This window comes from Naegleria lovaniensis, assembly GCF_003324165.1.
Source record: "Naegleria lovaniensis strain ATCC 30569 chromosome Unknown tig016, whole genome shotgun sequence".
Lineage (NCBI taxonomy): Eukaryota > Heterolobosea > Eutetramitea > Acrasida > Naegleriidae > Naegleria > Naegleria lovaniensis.
Window position 1 is genome coordinate 648645 of NW_025407838.1, and position 17818 is coordinate 666462.

The following is a 17818-nucleotide window of genomic DNA, read 5'->3' on the forward strand; positions in this document are numbered from 1 at the left end:
CCCCCCCCCCCCCCGCATGCATGCAGTATCCACATATCTACACCACGTAAACCTACGTTACCTCCCTTAACTTCATCTTCATTACTCACACGTGCACTTATTTCAGGTATTGAGGATGAACATGACTTTACTCGAGTTGATTTAGACGATGAACCAGTGAGAAAGATCTCTTCTCGAAAGAGCTCACAATACACAACCTCTACAAGGAAGCCCTTAAACAACTCCCCTTGTGAATGGACTTGTTTGCCCTCTTCGAAGTTTCTTTCAGCTGACAGCATTTCCAACTCTACCTCACTTTCCTTAACAACCTATGACCATCAAGAAAATGAAGATTCCACAGAGGATGAAACAAGTTCTGAAGAAGAGTTGGATTCATTTTCATATAACCCCTCTGCTTCCTTCTCTTCTCTCAAAAAGATGTTATCCAATGATTTGTATCAATCACACACTTCTCGTTTTGCAACACCTGTTAAGTCTTCCAAAGTCATCAGATCGAGTCGAGATGAATTATTTCCTCATGATCCATCATTGTCATCAACTCCACCAAAATCACATCACTTGAACATTGGAAACAACAAGTATTGTGGTCATTTTGGAAATTGTGAATATCGAATTATTGTAACACCTCCTCCTTATAGTCCCTCTTCAAATGCATCCATTTTGAACATTTCAAGTAAAACCATTGAGGAAGAAAGAAAAGAGAGACAGAAAATAATTCTCGAAAAGCGAAGAAAATTGTATTATATTCAAAGTTTAAGAAATATTTCAGCCATGTTTTCACCATTGAAAGAATGATGCAGTGACAGTTGCTAATTTTCCAGAATGAAATATGTCTTTCATAACCTACCTGAAAGATGAATCATTGGTAGAACATATCTGAAATGTGTTCAGAAAAGAACTCGAGATCTCGCTTGCTGTGGCAATACTAGATCACATGAATGAACCTCAAGATCCAATTTCTTTTCACCGCCATCTTTTCACCGCCTTCCATTTGTGCCGTGTTAGTGAAAGTAGTTGTTGCCTTTTCACTCCAAAAGGAAAATAATGGTTACCTTAGTGAAACTTTATCCACCACGCACCAATACACACGAGAGAGAAAAATGGGTTCTAGTGTTTCAATGGCAACTTCAACTCGTATTCCAGCCATGAACGATTCCATTCCCATCAACAACTTGGGTGCAATGACTCACTCGAGACTGAATTCTCGTCGATTGAAAGCATCGAGTGAAATATCCGATGATGCAACAACACATTCACCAAAATTTCCACTTAAACGCTCTCCTCTTTCAGACTCTTCCAATGACATCCAACGGACAGAGAAACCAACCATTAATGTCATTGAAAAGAAATCCCTAATTCCATCCTCACATGCAAATGTGATGTTCACACCACCTAAAAAACAACAAAGTCCATTACCAGACTCGTCGTCTTCATTACTCACACGTGCAATTATTTCAGGAATTGAAGATGAACATGACATTACTCGAGTCGACTTGGAGTGTGCACAACCAGTTGCAGAAATCTCTTCTCGAAGAAGGAGCTCACAATATAGTACCTCTACCAGGCCTGAATCCTTAAACTCCCGTTATGAATGGACGAATTCAAATTCGACCTCTTCGACGTTTCTTTCTACTGACAGTATTTCCAACTCGAGTTCACTCATCTCTTTGACAGGTTCCAACGACCATTCATTGGAAGAAGAAGACTCAACAGAAGACGCAGATGAAACAAATTCTGAAGAAGAGTTTGATTCGTATCAACCAAAATCCTCAGTTTCCTTTTCTTCACTCAAAAAGATGTTATCCAAAGATTTGTATCCATCACACACTTCTCGTTTTTCAGCTCCTTCCAAAGTCATCCAAGCGAGTCGAGATGAATTATTTCCTCATGATCCATCATTGTCAGCAACTCCACCAAAATCACATCACTTGAATATTGGAAACAACAAGTGCTGTGGTCATTTTGGAAATTGTGAATATCGAATTATCATAACACCTCCTCCTTATAGTCCCTCTTCAAATGCATCCATTTTGAACATTTCAAGTAAAACCATTGAGGAAGAACGAAATGAAAAAAAGAAAATAATTCTCGAAAAGCGAAGAAAATTGTATTATATTCAAAGTTTACGAAAGAGTCCACTCATGGTTTCATCATCAAGAATATTGTCGAAAGAATAATGTGGTGTTGCTTTGACACAGTAATTGATTGTAGATCAAATCAGTTGTCCCAATAAATTAACACCTGTACATTAAAAGGAATAGATTTATATTGAAAGTAACCAATTCTGGAATTGTGAGTGGCAATCATACATGAGGAAAATAAGGAAACGGTTTGTAACATTGTCTGATTGCGAAATGTGAAATCACAATAATGAACCTTAGATCAATAATCTTGCCATTGTAAACTTCCAAATCTGGAAAAGCTCGAGTTTTGGAATCTTTTTAAACAACCAAAAGCACACCTCTTTCATGGGAAACCTATTTAGATTTTCTCCATTCTGATCCATCATCCCCACTCTACCTCTTCCATTCCAGTCACTTCATTTACACCAACCCATCGGATACATTCAAAATTCTTTTTCTCAGAAAAACAATTACAACCATATATTAATATTAACACTTACTCTCTCTCGACATTGAACATGAAAAGAGTTTCCTTCTTACGAGTTGCAATGCAACAAGTGTGCCATTCCCGAGGCAACTACTTTCCAAGCAATTCTCGTGCAGCAATGTTTAGTTCCTCTCTCGTTCCACACGACGAGCAAGTCAGCGGAGATGTCTATGACAAGGGAAAGAAGGTGAATGAAACTTCTTCTTCAACTTCAGCCTCTCAAAAAGATCGAGAACAGCAATTTCTCAAGAATAATCCCACCGTGCAATCGGTTTCAACATCTGATAAATCTCCAAGTGGTATTCGAAAAGAAAAGGAACAAGAAAGTTCCTTCTTTGACAATCCCAATCCAATTCCTAATTTGAACACGACTGAAAAGATGGCAAACAAAACTCCAATTGGATCCTATGTTCCTGGTTCGTATGTGGCTGGCTCTACAGAGGATTCAGACATGTCAGACATTCCAAGTCCTCATATGGGAAAACCCATTGATCGAGATCCCACTCAATTTTTCGGATTTGACAATAATATTTATGGAGATGATTTGTATACAGCCAAAGATGCTACTGCCAAAGCTCTTGGAACTGACAAGAGTTTCGACACTGGATCGAGTGAGGAATGGAAAGGATCTCCAATCAATAAGGATCAATGGAGTGACACCAAAGAAAAGGTCAAAGATCAATTCAGTGATACTAAGGAACAATTGAAGAGTCAATGGAGTGATACCAAAGAAAAGGTAAAAGATCAATTCAGTGACGCCAAGGAACAGGTCAAGAAGAATGTTTCTTCGTCTGAAAATTGGACTTCTGGTTATGACGATGTAGCTGGCTCCTCTTCGACCGCTGACACTCTCTATAACACAGCCAAAAATGTCAAGGATCAAGTGAAAGATGTGGCCAGTGATGTGAAGGAAACGATCAAAGATAAGGCAAGTAATCTCTTTTCACAAGATACCAAGGACGCTGCGTATGAAGCCAAAGAAAATCTCAAAGATACGGCTAGCAATTTGTTTGAATCTGGAAAGGACAAGTTCTATGAGACGAAGGGTTATACTGAGGCCTATTTGGAAGAAGGTGAGGAGAAGGCCAAGGACACTGCTGAATCTGTGAAAGATACTGTGAAGCATATCAAAGATAAGGTGGTCAATAAGGTCTCTGAATGGAAGGAAAATATTGTTGGTGGTAATCAACCTTCTAAACAATAATGAAAAGATGTTAATGGCATCTAATTAATTTAAATAATAAATACGACTACTACTCGTGTGGTGTTATTATCATGTGGATGCTGTTGCAATTGAATATGTGACAAATGTCTCTCGGTGTTATGAATACATTGGAGAAGCGTCACAGAAGGCCATGACACTCTTCTTCTTGGTGCATTAGCTTTAACCTTTCAATTAAGCCTTTGTTAAATGACTCATCAGGTCCAAAAAGTTTGAATATTCCAAAATGTCGTGTTCATTCTTGGAGTTTTTAGCATTCTTTTGTATCATGCAAACTCCTTCATAAAATCGCTTCAATTCCCGTGTGGTTTCCTTGTCAACATCAATGCAAAGTTGTGGATTAATTTGACGACAGAATGCAATTTTTCCTTTCACTGTTTCACAAAATAGAATTTTCACCGAGTTGAAAAATCCATACTTTTTCTCCAATAAATCTTGATAGTAATTTTGTTCCTCATCCGATGCAACTTGTACAATAATATACACATCACAATCGTTGGCCAATTTTTTAAGATGTTTCATACGTTCATCATTGGCATCATCCGTTTCGGTTGTGGAAGAAGCAATTTCCATGATACTCTCTTGTTGTTGATTGGTCGAGCGATTTTCATACAATTCATGATCTAACAAGAAAGCCTTTGCATTGAGGCAAACTTTTCCAAATAATCCCGATGATTTACCTGATGAAGACCGATTTTGTTGTTGCGTGGATTGTCCCGAAGATGTATTTCGTTGAGCATCTTCGGAGGAGGGATCTTTTCGTTTGAAAATTACTAACAAGAGAGGCAATAGCCCAATAATGATTACGGCATACCATATAATATTCATGATTCGTGCTGCACGGGGATTCTTTTGAGTGTATGTATTGCTGAGGGTGTTGATGAAAGTTGTTGTAAAATATTGATACGAGTCATTCATGATGATTATGTGTTGGATACAATGAAAGAAATTAACGAATTTTGAACACATTCCGATGACCGATGGATGGATATAATAATAAGAATAATTTTTAAAATCATTCATCATAATGGTTGTATGATATTAACAACATCCAATCGGAATGCAACCATCACAAAATTAATCACCCGTCGGATCATGTGATTTAACCATCTCCATATCAACCAAAACATCTCTAACAAAAAAACACCTACATGACTTTGCGTATGATTGCCAAAATATTGGACCAATGAATCATGCAAAATTTTTTTTAATAATTAATTTTGTAAATTGAATTCCAGTGCTGTTGTCACCCTTCAAAATTCAAATAATGAAGGAACCTTATTGAAGTACATGCTCGACGATGTAGCCATGACTGGACTCTTTCGTAAACTTTGAATATCATACAATTTTCTCGAATTATATTTCTTTTTTTCATGAAGAATTTTTCTTTTCGTTCTTCCTCAATCGCTTGTTGAGTGAACTCGAGCTGGATATACTGTCAGTGGAAAGAAACATCGATGAAGTCGAACTTGAAAGAGTAAAATCAGAAGCGGAAGAAGCATTTGTTTTTTGGGAGTGAATTTCAGTTCCTGTAGTGACATGTGAACTCGTGTTGTTGAAAAATGTCATTCGTTCTAGGCAAGTCAATACTTGACAGGCCCAAGTGTGAAACACAGATGATCTACGGGTGAGACTGCATGTTTGTTGGTATGTGAAGGAGAGATTTTGTTTCGAGGTAGTGAGGAATGGTAACTGAACGAAAGCCAGCTCATCTCCATTCGTCATCGTTTTACATTTTCTTTCGAACAAAGTCTCAATGTCTTCTTTTTTTCACACCGCTCCATGTCAACAGTTTTGGATCCGTTCGATTTCATTTCTGCTGCGAACGAGGGAGGTGTAACGACAATTCGTATTTCATCATTTCCTTCATTCATGTCCAAAGTCATGGATTGTTTTAACAATCCTTTTTGGAGGGACTGAAACACTTGTGAACGAATAGAACATTTGTTGTAAAGTACAGGGATAGAAACATCTTCTTTCACAGGCATTGAGGATCGAAATGAATTGCTGGAGCCAGAGAATTCAAAACTGGAACCGGTATCTATGGGAAACTTGTCAAAATTACTGGCATTGCCGTTGTCTTTGGATAAATCAGTTGAAGTAATGACAGAATCAAATTGATCTTGTGTTGGTACATGATCGACCAGAGTGGTGTCTTGATCTTCCAACAGTAAGATTCGTTTTTTAACCAAGATGTTAATATAATGAGACGGTGAGTGGTTAGAGAGCGAGGATTGATGATGCTTCAATATTTCATTTGGAGGGTGATGTAAATGAAAATCATGTCGATGTGTATGAGTTCGAAGATGATGATGAAGATGTTGTGAATGGCGATGGTTGTGTTCTGTTAACGGTAGAGTTTTCTTCTTCTTTTTTCGTCTTTCAAGGCAATGCAGGAGGACCGAAGAGTGCGTCGAATGAACGGTTTTTGAATGAGCTTGATCCCTTAATGCAACATCATGATCGATAAAAACCGAATGGCAAGATCTTTTCCGGTCATCCACGATTTCTTGTAATGAACGAGAGAGGGTTGGAATTGGATCCTTACTCGAATGAATCATGCTTGGTTGATTCATGGAAAGTCTAACATGATGAGCCTTAGAAGAAGGAGGTTTCGTGTGCCGAGTATTCAACTCAACTTGAGGTGCATGAAAGGGTGAAATTGAAGTCGACATTGCAGTGGTGGTGGAGGCCCCTGCACCCATTTTTCTTGCTTGAAATTGTGCTTTTCATGTAAAGGAGAAATGGGATAACAAAAAGTCAATATCCACATTTGGACTATTTTACATTTAGATTTTTTATTGAATTCAACACAATAAAATGCTTCATGGACTTCCATGAAATTGGGATTAAGGCACTGTGGGTGGAGTGATGATAATCAAAAATTCTTCCCGTTCATAATGGTTGGACTGATGTTTCAATGAAAACTTTAGGGGTTGTAGCCGTTTTTGTGTGTTTGCAACATCTCTTCCGGAGGATGGTCTATATTTCACCTTGCGAACATGAAAACTGTCAATAACTTGATGCTCCAACGGATCGTCCTCCTCTTGCAGTTCATTACAAGTGGTACTTTGATGATATATTTGAGTGGAAGCAATCTGTTTTGTTTGATGTTTTTTGGAATGATGAGGAGGAGGACCATTAGACTTTGTACCCTCTGAAAATAGTGGTTGAACAAATGTAAAGGAACGACCTCGCGTTTTATGAGATTGATGAATCAACTCCTGAGAGTAAGTGGTAGAGGGGGAAGACTTGGGCAAAGGATGATGATGCGAACGTCCTGTGCTCGCGTTAGTAGATGACTTGATTGGAACATGAATCAAATCTTGATAGGAGTATGAGCTTTTTCGAGACTGTTGAGATGGCGAGTATTTGGAAAATACATCTTTCAGGTCATCTTGATGTTGGCCTTCGTCCATCTTCATGTGCCGCATTGAGGCGGAAGAGCTGCTCACACTGGATCCCATTCATAGTAAGTATTGAATCAGCGCCATGAAGAAGAGAAGGACTGAGAACTATTTTTTAGGGTGGTCAGTGTGTTCGAAAAGGTCATTGTTCATTTCACGAATGGTTGTGTTCGTCGTTGAAAGGTCATCAAAATTCGGCATTTACGAGACATTGTTTTCGCCTTAATGGGCGTGGGTATAACAGGAGGAGTTCGCGACCACAATTGGATACGAAGGAATTTATGGCCACACAATTGGACATTTTGAAACGTGTTAAATCAGGTTTGACTATAGCAATGGGATTCCAAGTCTGTCTGAATATTGATACCCTAATTACACATCATCACTGGAATCGAGATCTGATTTTGACAACAGGCGAGGTAGTGCATCTTCCTCCATACTCCTGGATCGAACATGTGGATGAAAATGATGATGATTCGACATGTGATGATAGTTCTGATGAGAAGGTTTTTGATGACGTTGTGCATGATGGTGGTGAGGATGATGTGAATGCACTTGAAGAGATTGATTCTTTGAAATGTGATAATGTTTCTTGTGGGGATGGAATCGATGCTTGGGTATCACACTGGGAGGAAATGGAGGGTCAGTCACAGTAATATGACATTCTTCATTGCCCAAGTTTGTTTGTGAATTGGAGCTGTCTTGTTGTTGTAATGGCGAATCTGGAGTTGGACTGATGGAACGATGTGAAGTTGTAGTGGTATTAAGGGAGCTTTGAGAATCGGATTGAAAGAATTTGTAAGGTGAATACGAACGCTGAAAGGGAAAGTCTGGAATTCGTTGTGAAGCTGCAGCACTTGTATTGGGCAAGTGACGCGAATCATGACTTTCACCAATGACTGGAGTTGAAACGCTGTTTGAGGTTGTGACCACATGAGAAGTAGCAGAGGCGCATTCTTGCCATACAGGCGCTTCTCTTCTTCTATGATTCATATGAGGCAAATGATTGGAGGGCATCTTTCTATGATTGGTGTAAGAATCAGATGGCACGTAATTCGGATGTAAATGTGTACTGTGGCTGCTGGTTGATTTCGTTCTTCCCAACGATGATCTGGTTGAGGATGATGCTTGAGTATGTTCACTCACAGTTGGAGGAGGAGGAGCTAAATAATGTGGACTGGTAGTTGTTGTTGTTGAATTATTATAACTCATTGGCTTTACATAAATATGATCCGGAAGGGAAGCATATCGAGAGATTTTGTTTTTTGCTTTGGTGGCAGTATCGTCGGTTTCATGCGAATGGTCTTCTCCATTGGATGATGAGGACTTGTGAGTCGTGTTCGAATGATTCATTGTCGACGAGGATAACGAAGACGTTGAGGAAAACACTAGAGAATGAGGTTTCATAAATTCCAGCTGGATGTGTTGAGGCTCATTAAGGCTCGAGGTTCCGAACACTTCTGGATGATGTTGATACATTTTCAGAGGATGAAACGGATACGAATGATTCACGTGAATGGAAGAGGGCAGTGAGGAGGAGGCTTTCAGTGAGGGTCGCGTGGAACGACTCGACGAGTTCGAAATGCTGTGGTGGAACGACTCGTGAATGGTTTTCGTTGAAGATGTCCAATCATTCTTCTTTGGTTGTAGTTTGATTTCAGATGAAAAGCCTTCATGTGCAAGAAGCGAGTCGGATGAGACTTGTTGTTGCTGGGATTGATGAAACACAGAAGATGGATCAGCCACTCCACCATTGAGTGGATGAAGCGATGATGAGGAAGAAGATGAGGCTGAGCCCATATAAGCGAGTCTCTTTTTTGAGGTAAAAGCACCCGGCATGAAGTGTTATTTTGGCCGAGACCAGTTCCAAATTGGGGTGATGTACGTTTTTGACACAATTCGATTGGCCATAGGATCTCAATTTCTTAATGAAAGAGGATGTGACAGTTGCGTCGCATAGTCCCATAGGTCTCTCAATAATATCAAGTATTTATAAAAATCTCTTTCATATAGCAAGACGTTACTTACCTTTGTGTTGCTTAACTCTCATGCTTCTCAGCCTTTCTGCTTCAAGGTGATCCAATTTAAGAATAATTTTCAAAATTTATTAAATAATTGGACACTAGTAATTGTCCATAGAATTACTCGTGCTTCTTCTTTCCAGAAGTGGCTGCTGGTGCAGAACCAAAGTATTTTCTAACAAAGAAGTCAACAAACAAATACAAATAAGCACCATACATGGCAACACAGCTCAACATAATTTCATATGGAGCCTCACAACGACAATTCTTCTCAAGAGGCACGCCAGCTTCCTTATTCTTGAAGAACTTGTAAGCAAAGATCGAGTTGAAAACAATACCGAAAATCATTTGAGAAATTTGACCAACAGTCAACAAAAAGTTCCAGCTTGGTCTATAGCCCAACTCGGTCAATGCATAATAGTAGTACATGAAAGTGTGAATCAAAGCATTCATAATAATAAAGCAATATCCGACAGCATATTGAGTGTAGACAGCATACCAGGTGAAGAGTAAAACAGTCAAATGGTGGAACCAGTGCAAGAATGGGACCTTACGATCTGGATGCTTGATAACCAACAAGACAGTGTCAATGAGTTCCAAATACTTGGAGAGAGCGAAAATGTAAGCCCAAACAATGTGTGGAAGGCCTTGTTCAGGACCTATATGGCGGTGAGGGAAGTGCCAATATGTGTGTGTGTCATTATGGGTCATTCATGTGTGCACAATTTCATGTCAACATTGACGACAGGATCATCGGGTTATTATCATTGCAGGTTGGTATCCAAGAGGTTGCAGTAGATGTGAAAATAAAACATCACAGGATCACACAAAAACAAGTAGGCAAAAACACAATCATTTCGAAGCAAATATAAACACAAAGAAGCAATTTCACCATTCCACTTACCAAGCACGTGCTTTTCTTCACAAATCAAAGCTGGTAAATCCCATTCGTACTCATTCTTCAAATAACTGAACCAAGGAATAGCAGCACCCAACAACATGGCTAAACTGAAAACACTCAAGAACATATTCCACAAGAACATGACCATCTTCAAGATTGGTCTCTTTGCGTCCTTAGCTGGAACTGGCAACAACTTGGGTAAAACAAAAACAATGAACAAGTAAACAATCACAGAAGTAATTGGCAGCACGTTGGTATACTGTTTCATGAGGAAAGTTTCGTCCATAGTAAGTCTAAACTTTTGGTGATATTGGGTAGCGAGGAAATTCATATCCAAAAGTTTGGCTGGCTCTGCCATGATGAGTTGGCAGAACTCACGAAGTGGTCCCATAAGAAGGAGAGGCATTGTTGTTGTGGTTGTTGTACTAGTGTGTTGATAACTACTATTACTATTGTGTTTGTGAGGGAAAGGCATCAAGATGGCACATGCAAATTATCATTATCATCATCATCATCATTGGACCACAATATCATTGTAAATCACGTGTTTGCACAGAGGAAAAAGGTATAGACATTTCGGAAGAGCCGTTGTGGTGGTGAGTGGATAAAATTTAAACAATGATGGTCATAAAAGAATATACCAACAACAGAGAGGTGAGTTCAAGTGAGAGAGAGGCCAGCAACGAGAATAATCATCACCATCATGAAATATTTTGAAGTAACGGATAAATATGGAGGAGTACATCAAAACACAAGCCAACATCATCATTTTGGTGCAAAACAAAAGTAGTATCAAGCATGAGTATTCATTCAACAGGTCAGAAGAGCGACGCGTGTGTTATCTTTGCATGCAGCTGAAAGGAACGTACCTCAATGCGTTATTTTTTAAAACACGAAAACTTCTTGACGCGCGCCAAGTTTCACAACGTCTTTCAAAGTGAAAAGCTGACAGGTGTCCGAAGTTGCCCTCGCAGCAAATATTTATTGAGGGATGAAATGTATGTCACCCAACGGCCCAATGGCCACCTGCCTTATTTAAAAATCTCATTCAGCACGATACTGCACCACAATATATGCGTCAAGGAATGTGAATTGCTTCATCTTGAATTATTGGGTGTATCCATTCCACTCACTCAGTGTAAGAAACAACAAATTCCAATGAGAGAATTTTTCGTTCATGGGGTTTCAAAGTGAATTCTCGTTCCATTACATAATTCAGCTTCTTAATTTTCACAAGAATGTTGTTGTCATTATCTTTAAATGTGAGATAGAGCGGCTCAACCGTATTTACGGACTTGGTATTCGATGTCGTGAACCATTCAGATAAATCGCTCTCTGGCTTTCCATCGAGCTTTGGTTGTGTAAGGAGAATTTTCAAGCTCTTGTCCTTGTGCCAATTTGTGATTTTTGGTAAGGCATCCATCACAGTAATGTTGATAGGAACGTCTTTCTTATTGTCAATTAATACTTTGAATAAATTCTTGACCATTTTCGTTTTTTGGAACCAGCCGGAATAATCTTCGTTAGAGCTCTTCTCTAAAACGGTCACAGAAACCATTTTATCAATTCCAGTATCCAAATTGAATGTTTGTTTTGGTAAAATATTCTTATCGATAGTAGTTTGCGAGGTCAGCATGTTGTCTACGAAAATATCAATAGCACCAGGTACAAGTTGTAATTTGGACTTGTTCTTGATGCTCATATTGGTGTAAACTTTGGTCGTTTGTTTTGGAATCACTTTGTGGAACCATTGTGTTTCAAGCATGACTTGCCCGATGAGTACCTTCTTGATCACATTGTTGTTTACCCTTGCCTTAGGAGTGAACATGGACGGTTGAGCGCTTGGTAAGGTTAATCGTCCTGCTATCACATACATGATAGAGGTGGACAGTAGAGGATTGTTTTTAACTTGTGCCGGTGATTGAAATTGGTCATCGCTGTTTTGACTCTGACCAAAGGATTCAGATTGAGGGGCATAGTTCATATTTACGGCAGAACGAACCGTCATGGTATTCTTTAACGTGAGATCATTCAGCCAACTTCCTCGATTACTGTTTCCATCAAGATAAACACCCATATCAGCCAATGTGAGTTCTTGAACTTGAGGTAATGAAGGTGCTAGTGTCAAGGTATCTGTGCTTAATGTTATTTGTGCATTGGTCCAATTTTCACCACTGTACTGTTGAAGGTCTGCCATGAAAACAAGACGACCTGTTTGTTTCTTGCTGTCAATATGAAGAGAGTAGTATGGAATCCAAGTCAAAAGAGGATACGTATTGAATGACGTCTCATTGGTGACAATGTATTTCACAATCAAATGTACTGAATGCTTTGGAAGTGTGGCAGAAAATGTGAAATTGTATGGGAGAAAGCTCCACGGGGTTGGCTTGCTATTCAATTGTTCTATCTTTTTCGAAATATCTCTCTTTTGTTTCGAGAGCTGTGAGATAATTTCCTCCAATTCCTTCAACGCTTGCATTTTCTCTGTAAATTCTTTTGTGTCAAACTTGGATGACAAAGACTCCCGTAAAATTCCATTCTTCAATTGCTCCATGTCTTGCAATTTCAATTCTATTGGCTTCAAGTCTTCCTCTAATGCTTCCTTTTCAGCTTTTTCTTTGCTATTTGAAATTGGTACCTCTTGTTCGAATTGTGTTTCTTTAAGAAAGAGTTGGGTGATGGTGGTGTGGTCTTTGGAATTCTCATCTTGAATCACAGCACTCACAGAAAAGCTTGATGTGTCCACATGTTGGGAGAGTTTTGTCAATGTGACTTGAACAGAAGTTGCTTCTGCTATGCCTGGTTTCACGTTAAAGGTTCTTTCTACACTTGCTCTATGATTGGTAAAGAGAGTCACTGAGGTTGAAATTGAATCTCTGTCAGTATGGAATTGATAAAGAGTTGGGATGGAGGTTGGGTCGTCGAGCTCTACATCTGTGGTTGCAGTGGTGAGGCTTGATAATTCGTTGTGTGATTTACCTGTTGTTGCTGTTGTTGTGGGAAGAGTTTGTTCCATGCGATCCTTGTTCATCGGTTCGGGTGTTAGGTTCATATCTTTAATAAGAGTTTCATGATCAAGATGTGCTCTTATTAAAGTGATCATCATGCTCAAAGTCATGACTAGTGCAAACACCATTGTTCCGATCGGATGTTTTCTACTTTTCGTTTTGCTGATCATTTGTTTCATTTTCAAGACGATAGCCGATTTATAATTCTTTTCTTGTTCTATGAATTGCAAATTACAATTATTACTACAATTTAAAAGAAAATTAATTCACTGTAAGAACAAGAGACAATTTTTTGGTTAAATTGAAGGACCCGAACTATTACCTTAAAAGATCATTGCATGGTGATGCCATCAAACACGTAGAAAAAGTGCTGCATCATCATTCATGATTTGATTGGAGGAATTTTTCGTGGTCCAATTAAACTGAAGGAGAAGTTATCCAAACTTAACACGTGTTTGAATTCGAAAATAATTGGAAATGCTGCTATGGAACAAAAAGCTTACCATGCTTGAAGGCAGGTTCAAAACAACCAACTAGAAATTTGATATCTGTCATACGCCGTTGTTGAGCGAAATTTAACTTCCAGAGAGACCATCATCTGTTCCTTTTTTCTTTGACATCTCATCACATCAATGTTTCCACATGACAGCAATTAAACAAAATCTCTTGCTCATGTCTGATTTCCTCCATCTTCTTTCTCCGTTACACTAACATCTTATGCAGGTGATTATTTGTCTAGTGACCACATTGCCAACAATACAAATTAATAAAGGCAAACTCCAAAAAGGAGAAAACCAGAGAAACGCAAGTAAGAAGGACATGATGATGTTGTGATGGATGTTTCAATAACACCATACATCGTGGGTGGTGACAACGTCATGTTGATGTTAAATAAATATTAAATTAAGGTTAAAAAATTAAAAATCAATTACTTGTGGAAAAGATTCGATCAGGCCAGTTGCACTGTCACACTGTTCTTCCTTACCACAAGAAGGTTAAGGATCTGCGAAAAAGGAACTTTAAAATTTCAAGTTCCTGCCCTTCACTACGTTCAGAATAAATCATGTTTGATGAGACTTGCTCATTAATAAAATCAATAGCGAATCAAACCATTTCAATTCAAGCAAGACATCTTTGCTAACAAGACCACTTCAGGGAAGTTTACGTCTGTGTCTTACACGCTTAGGATTGTTCGATATCTTTACCTTTTCTTTCAAAACTTCTTCCAAGTTTTGATTAAAATCACATTTCCTTAACAAATCGAGGACCAATTCACAAGAGGCTGGTCTATCATTAACATCTGTTGCACAACACCAGCACTTGACAATGCTTAATAATGGAGGACAATCAACAGGTAAGGTAAAGTCGTTGCCATTCGCACAGCAAGCTTTAAATAATGTATTCCTATTCTTCACAGAATGGAATGGTTTCTTGCATGTCAGTATCTCACCTATGACTCTACCCAAACTGAAAATATCGCTTCTCTTGGAGTACGGTACTTCATCGTCTTCAGTGAGTATTTCAGGAGCCTGATACAGTAGTGTGTCCTTTTGCTTATCGTAAACAGTTCCCAGAATAGAACTGACAGAATTATAGTATGTTTGGTATTCCCTAACATCAGCATATCCAAAGTCGGTTAAGACTAATTCATTCACTTGTATACCGTCGTTTGTCACGAGAAAATTTTCAGACTTGATGTCATTATGGAGAATGCCGCTAGGATAGTCTTCCGATGGTGTATGCAGAGTCTGTAAACACTCCAAGCAAGATATTATCAAATTCTTCTTTTGTTTCCAATCCAAATTACTCTCATTCTCTGACAAATATCTCCATAGATTTGAAGAATACTTTTTCATTACAAATCCCACTCTCATTGAATCAGTATGTTCATCAACAAAAACTCCATACGTTCGAACACAGTACTGATGAGGTAATTTCATTATTATATGAGCTTCCTTATATATATTTTCTTTGACTGTTTTGATTTTACCTTGATCTTCAAAATCAACAATCTTTACAGCAACACTGGTGTTTGTATCCAAATGAATAGCGTTATAGATTGAAGCTTGTCCTCCTGAGGCTATTTTTCTAGAGTAATCAATACCAACATGTTGTGATGTCATATAGGATGGCAAAAAAACATCTTCAGGATCTATTGTACCTGTAGTGGATGGTTGTGCTAAAGCAACGTCGTAGGACACACGCGGAGGAAAAGCCTTCAATATTTTTTTAATCGTTTCCGTTGTTTCCCAACATTTGTTGATGCTGTTGTCTTTGGTATGGATGAGAAAATCCAACAACTTTTTCTTATCGTTTTCGTTCCATTCCTCCATCTTGGCATTTTTCAGAATGTTGGTTACTAGCGTGGAGGTTTGCGCGCTTTTGAGTCTCTCAATGAGTTGTTCAGCCATTTTTTTAACTTTAACTTTACAATGTGGCTTAATGCAGCAAGCGAAAAGCTCATTGAGCTCTATCCACACCAACTCCCTACCTGTTCCATTGGGACTAACTAGAGATCTGGTGTCTAAATAAAGCTCGATGTATTTTTTAAAACTTTAAAACCTCGTTCCACAAAGATACAAGACAACGAGCTCTACAAATGTTGTCCAACAATAATCACAGGTGTTAAATTTTATTATTGATGTTCCAAATATACCTCCACTACTACTCATGAAACATACAACAAATCCAAACTCATGTATTTTCTCAATATGGATCCATAGTAATCATCATTGTCAAATTTAACAACAGTGTTACCATCTCTGATTGACACAAGTACATCGTTTAAAACAACCCATCTGCAAACCACCCAGAGATTTTTTTTCCATAATCTGTTCCCTTAAATCTTTTTCCTTATTCGTCCTATTGTGCTTGTCTCTCTGGACTTTCTTTGATTATCTGAGCACTTCTTGGGCAACTTGTTTCTTTTGGCCTTGTTCAATGTTCTGCTGAGTCAAACTTCCGTGTTCCCCAAATCCACTTGCTGTTTGTCATGTTATGTCAAATGTCAAGCATCTTTCAAAAAATTGTCAATACCTCAACAACGAAGACAACATTTGCACTTCTAGGTAACGGCCAACCACAAACGAAAAATACAGACAACAACCCACAGAAATGAGCAAGACCACCATCCAACATATTAAATGTGTCATTGTAGGTGACGGAGCTGTCGGTAAGACCTGTCTCCTCTATGTATATGCCAAGAATCACTTCCCTGAAGAGTAAGTAGTGCAGATGATGAACATCATCACATTTCTCATACGAACTACGTGTTTCATCCATCATCGATTGAATCATTGTGAATTTAAAATATATAATCATAATGATGTGAACCATTTTGATGTTACTATTATGTGATGATGATGATAATAATTGTGTGATGATGATGTGCGCAAACTCAATATGAATTCTCACATGGCCATAACTTTTCAAAATTGTCATGTTGCGAATCATCTTTTGGTTTTTTACAACAACAATTTCATGATTCTTTACAACAATAACAACAACAACAAACGATTCGTTTCTCCAACCATCGTCATCGCTGAACTCTCCACACATTGTTCAATCATCACCCCATCATCATACACATGATCACATACCGCAACCATCAATAACAATGACCATATGTTGTTATGACGACCCGAATAGATATGTACCAACGGTGTTTGATAACTACTCTGCAAACGTTATGGTTGATGGAAAGACCATCAACTTGGGATTGTGGGATACTGCTGGTCAAGAAGAGTAAGTATTAACATCTTGTTGTTCTTTACGTGATGAGTAACCAATGATGATGATGATGATAACGGCTTTTGTACTCTTATTCTGTTTTGGATCAACACTTCTTTTGAAACCAAAATCTCATTGACAACCGTTAACCAATGACACACACCACTCATCGACACACACAATGTCATCAGATATGATCGTTTGCGTCCACTCTCCTACCCAGGAACCTCCGTCTTCCTCATTTGCTTCTCTGTCGTGAATCCATCCAGCTACGATAACGTTCGTTTGAAGTGGCATCCAGAAGTCTCTCACCACTGCAAGAATGTTCCAATCATTCTCGTTGGTACACAAGTTGACTTGAGAGAGAATGAAAGTACCGTACAGAAATTGCGTGAGAAGGGTAAACAACCACTCACTGCTGATCAAGGAGAAAAGTTGAAGCAAGAAATCAAAGCTTTGAAATATGTCGAGTGTTCCGCCAAGACACAACAAGGAGTGAAGGGAGTGTTTGATGAGGCCATTCGAGCATTCTTGTTTAAACAAACTGAACCAGAGAAGAAACCTGCTGGCAAGTGTGATTTGTTGTAAATGATTTAAATGTTCATGAAAAATTGTACAATGTTTTCATCTTGAATAAAACCTCAACTTTGTAATTGTTGAGAAGAGATCAATGTTGTTTCCTTCTCACACACGTCAAAAAATGGGTCGATTCACGCTTTTAAATTTTTCCCATCATTTCTATCGTGATTATCGATTTTGACCACTGCAGATTTTGACCACTGCAGAATGATAACGTATGTTGTAATCACACCAATCAATAGGAACACCGGAAAGTTTTGAGATGGTGGCAGATTTACTTTGCCATTCCGTACTTTCTCTCGTGTACCAACGAGAATGATTGGAACATTCTTGTGAAAAAT

General features: G+C 38.6%; 10 protein-coding genes across 10 annotated transcripts in view; 4 read left to right on the forward strand and 6 right to left on the reverse strand.

Annotated features, from left to right (window-relative positions):
- C9374_002865 (uncharacterized protein) overlaps positions 1-795 on the forward strand; it is a gene marked incomplete at both ends in the record, with an annotated part of 1097 nt that extends 302 nt beyond the window's left edge. Inside the window, one exon of the mRNA XM_044692329.1 lies at positions 107-795. Within this exon, the coding sequence (XP_044550411.1) occupies positions 107-795 (689 nt within the window). The remainder of the gene's footprint in view (positions 1-106) is intronic.
- Positions 796-1100: 305 nt separating this feature from the next.
- On the forward strand, positions 1101-2177 carry C9374_002866 (uncharacterized protein; the record flags this gene model as incomplete). Its single annotated transcript, XM_044692330.1, has 1 exon — positions 1101-2177. The coding sequence occupies one exon, from the start codon at positions 1101-1103 to the stop codon at positions 2175-2177; it is 1077 nt and encodes a 358-aa protein (XP_044550412.1).
- Positions 2178-2728: 551 nt separating this feature from the next.
- C9374_002867 (uncharacterized protein) lies at positions 2729-3814 on the forward strand (the record flags this gene model as incomplete). Its single annotated transcript, XM_044692331.1, has 1 exon — positions 2729-3814. One exon carries the CDS (start codon positions 2729-2731, stop codon positions 3812-3814), a length of 1086 nt encoding a protein of 361 aa, XP_044550413.1.
- A 192-nt stretch (positions 3815-4006) lies between these two features.
- On the reverse strand, positions 4007-5027 carry C9374_002868 (Peroxin 22 (Pex22), putative; the record flags this gene model as incomplete). Its single annotated transcript, XM_044692332.1, has 2 exons — positions 4007-4700; positions 4984-5027. 2 exons carry the CDS (start codon positions 5025-5027, stop codon positions 4007-4009), a joined length of 738 nt encoding a protein of 245 aa, XP_044550414.1.
- Positions 5028-5553: 526 nt separating this feature from the next.
- C9374_002869 (uncharacterized protein) lies at positions 5554-6537 on the reverse strand (the record flags this gene model as incomplete). The annotated part of the gene is made up of 1 exon (XM_044692333.1): positions 5554-6537. One exon carries the CDS (start codon positions 6535-6537, stop codon positions 5554-5556), a length of 984 nt encoding a protein of 327 aa, XP_044550415.1.
- A 144-nt stretch (positions 6538-6681) lies between these two features.
- On the reverse strand, positions 6682-7299 carry C9374_002870 (uncharacterized protein; the record flags this gene model as incomplete). The annotated part of the gene is made up of 1 exon (XM_044692335.1): positions 6682-7299. One exon carries the CDS (start codon positions 7297-7299, stop codon positions 6682-6684), a length of 618 nt encoding a protein of 205 aa, XP_044550416.1.
- Positions 7300-7611: 312 nt separating this feature from the next.
- On the reverse strand, positions 7612-9078 carry C9374_002871 (uncharacterized protein; the record flags this gene model as incomplete). Its single annotated transcript, XM_044692336.1, has 2 exons — positions 8222-8260; positions 8386-9078. The coding sequence occupies 2 exons, from the start codon at positions 9076-9078 to the stop codon at positions 8222-8224; spliced, it is 732 nt and encodes a 243-aa protein (XP_044550417.1).
- A 302-nt stretch (positions 9079-9380) lies between these two features.
- C9374_002872 (uncharacterized protein) lies at positions 9381-13177 on the reverse strand (the record flags this gene model as incomplete). Its single annotated transcript, XM_044692337.1, has 4 exons — positions 9381-9919; positions 10165-10610; positions 11031-11090; positions 11295-13177. The coding sequence occupies 4 exons, from the start codon at positions 13175-13177 to the stop codon at positions 9381-9383; spliced, it is 2928 nt and encodes a 975-aa protein (XP_044550418.1).
- Positions 13178-14320: 1143 nt separating this feature from the next.
- On the reverse strand, positions 14321-15580 carry C9374_002873 (uncharacterized protein; the record flags this gene model as incomplete). The annotated part of the gene is made up of 3 exons (XM_044692338.1): positions 14321-15016; positions 15078-15091; positions 15160-15580. The coding sequence occupies 3 exons, from the start codon at positions 15578-15580 to the stop codon at positions 14321-14323; spliced, it is 1131 nt and encodes a 376-aa protein (XP_044550419.1).
- A 703-nt stretch (positions 15581-16283) lies between these two features.
- C9374_002874 (uncharacterized protein) lies at positions 16284-17486 on the forward strand (the record flags this gene model as incomplete). The annotated part of the gene is made up of 3 exons (XM_044692339.1): positions 16284-16390; positions 16818-16913; positions 17090-17486. The coding sequence occupies 3 exons, from the start codon at positions 16284-16286 to the stop codon at positions 17484-17486; spliced, it is 600 nt and encodes a 199-aa protein (XP_044550420.1).
- Between the last annotated feature and the right edge of the window lie 332 nt (positions 17487-17818).